The sequence below is a fragment of the Pelodiscus sinensis genome, chromosome 15 (genome assembly GCF_049634645.1).
Source record: "Pelodiscus sinensis isolate JC-2024 chromosome 15, ASM4963464v1, whole genome shotgun sequence".
Taxonomy (NCBI): Eukaryota; Metazoa; Chordata; order Testudines; family Trionychidae; genus Pelodiscus; species Pelodiscus sinensis.
The window spans coordinates 5,725,328-5,731,500 of NC_134725.1; the positions used below are offsets into that span (position 1 = coordinate 5,725,328).

A 6,173-nucleotide genomic window follows, 5' to 3' on the forward strand; every position below is an offset into this window, starting at 1 on the left:
ACGCTCCCTCCGGGCTCCCGCACTGGGCTTGCGTGTCTCTCGCATGGAGTCAGAGGCTGGGGAATCGCCAGCGCTAAGGCAGCGGCGCCTGCAGTGGGCATGGGCCGTCACTGGCCGTCACTCCAGCACAGCAGAAAGTCTGAGACAAGCAGGGGCTGTTCTGAATAAACCCTACCTGTCACAGCAGCCTTGCAAAGCAGAACAGTCTAGTTCTTTCCATCCCTTTCCTGGGTACCACGACGTCCTCCTCATCTCACCTCCCTTCAAGGGACCTCAAGCCACTTCCTTAACACTAAGAAACCTCTCAGTCCCTCTGTGCAGCATCAGCATCCCCACTGGATAGATGGGGAAACTGAGGCACAGCACAAGGCCATGACTTGGGAAAGTTGGGAACAGAATTCAGGTCCCCAGCTCAGATCTTACTCGCAAACTATCCGCTTTGCAAGAAAAAGGGGCCAGCTCCTGCTCTCAGAGACATAAGAACATGAGAACGGCCATACTGGGTCAGACCAAAGGTCCATCTAGCCCAGTATCCTGTCTGCCGACAGTGGCCAGTGCTAGGTGCCCCGGAGGGGGTGGAACGAAGACAATGATCAAGTGACTTGTCTTGTGCCATCCATCTCCAGCCTCTGACGAACAGAGGCCAGGGACACCATTTCTATCCCCTGGCTAACAGCCTTTTATGGACCTAACCTCCAGGAATTTATCTCTTTAAACTCTGGTACAGTCCTAGCCTTCACAGCCTCCTCTGGCAAGGAGTTCCACAGGCTGACTACGCGCTGTGTGAAGAACTTTTGCTTATTAGTTTTAAACCTGCCACCCATTCATTTCATTTGGTGTCCTCTAGTCCTTATATTATGGGAACTAATGAATAGCTTTTCTTTATTCACCCTCTCCACACCACTCATGATTTTATAGACCTCTGTCATATCCCCCCTCAGTCTCCTCTTTTCCAAACTAAAAAGTCCCAGTTGCTTTAGCTTCTCCTCATAGGGGACCTGTTCCAAACCCCAATCATTTTAGTTGCCCTTTTCTGAACCCTTTCCAAGGCCAAAATATCTTTTCTGAGGTGAGGAGACCACATATGTACACAGTATTCAAGATGTGGGCGTACCATAGTTTTATACAGGATTATAAGATATTCTGGGTCTTATTTTCTATCCCTTTCTTAATTCCTAGCATCCTATTTGCCTTTTTGATCACCGCTGCACTCTGTGTGGACGTTTTCAGAGAACTAACCACGATAACTCCAAGATCTCTTTCCTAATTTGTTGTAGCCAAATTAGCCCCCATCATACTGTACGTATAGTTGGGGTTATTTTTCCTGATGTGCATTACTTTACACTTATCCACATTAATCTTCATTTGCCATTTTGTGGCCCAATCACACAGTTTTGTGAGATCTTTTTGAAGTTTTTCACAGTCTGCTTCTGTTGTGACTGTCTTAAACAGTTTGGTATCATCCACGAACTTTACTACCTCACTGCTTGCCCCTTTTTCTAGATCATTTATGAATAAATTGAATAGGATTGGTCCTAGGACTGACCCTTGGGGAACACCACTAGTTACCCCTCTCCATTCTGACAATTTACCATTTATTCCTACCCTTTGTTTCCTGTCTTTTAACCAGTTCTCAATCCATGAAAGGATCTTCCCTCTTATCCCATGGCCATGGAATTGACACAAGAGCCTTTGGTGGGGGACCTTGTCAAAGGCTTTCTGAAAATCTAAGTATACTAGATCTACTGGATCCCCCTTGACACTAGGCATCCTCTGCCTTATCCAGGAGTTGCTGAGGCCAGAACAGGTGTGTTTACTAAAGAATGTTGCTCCCTGTTAGTGGTCCTGGGGGCATCAAAAGCTGGGGTGGCCTGATGGGTAGAGCTGGAGTGTGGAGCCAGACTCAATCTGTTTGGCTCTAGAGCAGCCAAGACTGGTGGTGAGGGTGATGGAAGAAGTCCAGGGATGCATGTATGAGGGCGTGAGAAGGTTGCTACCCTTGGTGTGCACCAGCCCAGTGTTTCTGCTGCTCTCACTGCCTCTGCACCTGATGCGCAGAAGAAACCTGTGAGAATAGTGAGAATAGTGCCTCTGCTACCTTCACCTCCCCTCACTGCCATCTGCTGTGCATGGGCTCAGCTGGCCTGATTCAGAGCCAGCATCCCCTGCGGGAAGTGGGGAAGAGCTGCCCTGGAGCCAGGAGAGAGAATCGGCTCTGAGTCTCAATGTGATTTTTAGCTCTTGAATTCTTCCTGCTCCACAGCAGGCCTGCGAAGCTGGGGGGACTTTGTATACAGTGTGTGCTGGGAACAGAAGCTGGGGAAATAGGCAGCTTCTACAAGTACTGTCTTAATGGCTGATCCAGAGTCTATTGGAGTCAATAGACAGGCTCCCTCAGTTCCTGTGGGCCTAAAATGAATACAGGGGGGACGGGCCACGATGGCAAATTGAACCAATGGTCAGAAACCCAACTCCACCAGGGACGTATCAGCCCCACAGAAGTTCCTATGAATCTTGGCTGCCATGCAAACCCTGATTAAAGAACCCCAGTGACTGTACCTTGCCGGAGCCCCTCTAACTCCCATATCCCTCACAGCTGCCTGACCAATGGGGCCAACCGGAGCTATGCATGCTGGGAAGGAGGGGGTCATGTCACAGAGGACCACTCAGAGGGTCCCGCAGCTGCAGCCCTAGTTAAACCAGGTGCCCTAACAGCCATGCAAAGCAGACGGAAGAGAGGAGCGGGAAACACACACCGGGCCAGGCAGGGACCAGACTAGTTTGCAGGTGGCCAGGCTTTCCCAGGCTGCCCCCTGCTGAAAATAAATCCGCATGTCTGGGGTGGGCTTCTGGCTCCACCTTCCCTGCACTAGATTGGTCTCTAGGCTCTCCTCCTGCAGTGGCGTGCGGAAGGGAAACTTTAAAGGACTCTGGATGCCAAACGTGACCATGGCAACCGAACGTTGTGCTGTCCGTCTCCTTGGCAATGGTCGGGCGCTACTCCCTGCCTTGACTCTTTGCAGGCACTGGGATGGTAGCAGGGCCCGTTCCCCGAGCCACAGGGCCCTGCTGGGGGCTGGGCCACGATGGCTTTCCAACTGGAAGAATATCTGCGGGCAGTTTTCCGGAATAAGCTGCTGCTGCCGTGAGTAAGAGCCTCTCCCCCCGGCACCCTGCGCTCCTGGTTACTTCAGGGTTGGTAGAGCCAGGCCCAGGCCTTGCCAAGTCTGACAAGATAAACAAGCTCCACCACCCCCTCACATCAAGCCCAAACAAGCCAAACCCGTTTCAGGCACTACCTGCTGCCAGCCTCCTCCCCACTCCCAAGCCCCTGCTCAGCCCCATCACAAGGATTGTATTGACGTCTATATTTGGGGGGTGGCTCCAGCCAAGTCAACAGAACTGTGCAAGGGGGCCGCTATTTTTTTGGGGGGGGGGAGGACTTTATTTAACCATGATTCCAGGGGCCACTTAAGCAACTGAAAATGCCTTTATTCAGACAATAACTTAGAAATTAACTGACAAGAGCATTGTATCTACACCTTATAGACAAAAGAAAATGAAATAAACATTAAATAAATATTAGACTCGCTCAGCTCAAATATAACAGACTGACATCTTGTGGCAAGATAAGGACAGTGGTTAGGTTTAAAATTGTAATGTATATTCTTACTCTCACTAAAGTCAGATCACAGTGGCACTGATCTTTGTTTTTTCCTCGGGGTGCTTTTAAAGAGGTAGCGCATGTGTTTGGAGGGGTGCTCCTGCAGTTTGGTGCTAGGGCGACTACTTTCAGCGTATTTATACACTCCCTTCATATGCTGGTTATTGAATGCATGTATCATTGGGATCATCGCTATTTGAATGATTCAGTTCAAAGTTGTCAAGTCTGACATGGGAAAGGCAACTCTCAGGCCCTTGCTGGAGCTGAACTGGAGCTGTTCCTTCTTAAAGGACCAGTCACCTGGTGACAAATTGGATGAGATTTGAGAAAAGAACTCACCTTTTTGGTTTCAGTTTGTTACTTGCTATCTATTGGCCTGCATATTCAGTTGAGGAGTCTGTTTCTCTGTCATTTCTCTGACAATAACAGGAGGAAAAACTAAGTTAAAACAAACTGGAAACCTTTGATTGGAAAACCATAATCCCTGGGCACCAGGCAAGCTCTAGAAGGAAAAGCACTTTCAGCTTGTCCTCTGGGATATATCGGAGTGGAACTGGGGGAAAAGCTAGTATGCATGGCCAATGTCCCCTCTAATCTTTTCCATCCACATGCAGATTTTTTCTATTCATGTGTAGAATAACTAGGGCTCGCCCAGTGGCAGTGAGCCCCGCTCGCCAGCCGTGTGGAACCGCACGCTGCGCATGCGCAAACCGTGCTGGGCTAAAATATACTCGCCACGGGTGAGTAGATTACATTAATCGTCGAGCCCTCAGAATAAATATTTGTATGCGCACCAAGGCATGTGTGAATGTCACCAGCAGTAGAAATACAAACCTAAGTGTGGGCGCTCTGCTCATCAACTAGGTGGCATCTGAATCTCGTCTGAGTGGCTGCCCCAGCACCCATCTCACAGGGACACTGCTCATGGCTCTACAGTCCCCCACCTCCAGCCTTGACATTAGCTAGGTTGCCTGCTGACTGTGCATCCCTTGACATGAAGGTGTTACATTCTCAGTGCAGGGTGGTGGTCACTGAGGAGAAGTGCTGGCTTGTGGAGCTGCACTGGCCAAGCCTATGTCGGGGGGCCAAGTAAACACGTGGCACTTGTGCTAAGAATTAGTGTGGTGCTCTTGTACCTCAATGGCTCCATACCCAGCCTGGCTCTGAAGAGGAGTTAGCTGAGCGGTGCTGCCACACTCACTGCTGTTCTTCTCCTGCAGGAGAATGCCTGAACGAGAGGATGACTGCCTGACTCCTGCCACCCGCCTGCTGGAGAAGAGGAGGGAGCTGGCAGAGGTGGAAAGAGCCCTGCTGGTGCAGAAAGAGGTAAAGCCAGCTTCACAGGGCCTTGGGGAAGCTATGCCTGTCACCCTGAGGTTCATGATTCCCAAATGGTGGGGTCCCTGGGCGGGCAGGGATTTGGGGGGCATCAGAGCTTTGAAGGAGATTGAGAAAGGAAAACAGTTTTCATGTCACTGGGGCTGGTCACTTCCTGAGGACTCAAGAGTGGGGGGAGTGGGAGAGGCTCATAGCAACCAACAGAGAAAACTCCCCCTTTAAATACATCCAATGTCACTGAGCTCAAGTTGGTTGGAAAATGCTTCCTAATCCCCCCCTCAGAATTGCAATTGTTCAGGGAACATTCAAGTAACCAGGAGATTTTGGTCCAGACCTGAACAGCTTAGTAGCAAAACATGCTGCAACTGTTTGTAAAACGCTGTGGGCTACTTTGGAGTACAAGAGCTGAGTATGATGTGATTTTGCCCAGCATTGTTTGGCCCATTAATCTGACACCCTACAGCAGGGGTGGCCAGCCAGTTAGAGACTGTCATGGCTCCTTCTCCACTTGGGCACAATAAATCCAGAAGTGGGGGCCAGAAAAAGTACCCCAAAACCTTATGTGTCTTAACAACCATAGATTTTGGGAATAAAATCTCCGCTGCCACCATCCAATTATGCTAAAGAAATCAGGGAGAGACTACTTGGGAAATCTCACCCCTAAAGTACAAACCAGGACACAAAAATTAACCAATACCAGGTTAATAAAAATAAGAGAGAAATAACTTTTATTATCACCACAATATTCCTGTTGCAAGCATAATGACTAGATGGACAAGTAACAAAATAATATACTCCTGGTGAAACTCTGCCATGGGCCTAAAACTTAGTTACAAAGAAAAGCCAAAACAATTTTTAAATGTGAACCGACATCAGATTCCATTTCCCAAACCATAAAACAATAAAACCTAATGGATTTATCTAAACTTTACCCTACTTACAGAAAGTGAAGAGTGGTTTCTTGGAGAGAGACACATGTCTGTCTCTCTCAATAACTGAAGAGGAACTCACAGAAAAAAGGGAAAAACCAAAAATTCCTTTGTCCCAGTTTAAAATTCCTACCTACATTCCCATTGGCCACTCCACCTGGCTAGGTGTAATTAACCTCTTAGGCTGTGTCCAGACTCAGGGGTTTTTTCAGGAAAAGTAGCCTTTTCCCGAAAAAACTTCC

General features: G+C 48.7%; 1 protein-coding gene across 3 annotated transcripts in view; it reads left to right on the forward strand.

Moving 5' to 3' along the window:
- Nucleotides 1–2,941: 2,941 nt before the first annotated feature.
- The window catches only part of CFAP73 (cilia and flagella associated protein 73), a 14,819-nt gene continuing 11,587 nt past the window's right edge, over nucleotides 2,942–6,173 (forward strand). For 2 of the 3 annotated variants that reach the window (XM_075897936.1, XM_075897935.1), the window contains exons 1-2: nucleotides 2,942–3,149; nucleotides 4,885–4,990. In XM_075897936.1, coding sequence (XP_075754051.1) covers nucleotides 2,950–3,149; nucleotides 4,885–4,990 — 306 coding nt within the window. In that variant the 5' untranslated portion in view covers nucleotides 2,942–2,949. The remainder of the gene's footprint in view (nucleotides 3,150–4,884; nucleotides 4,991–6,173) is intronic. The other variant, XM_075897937.1, reaches the window with a different exon arrangement.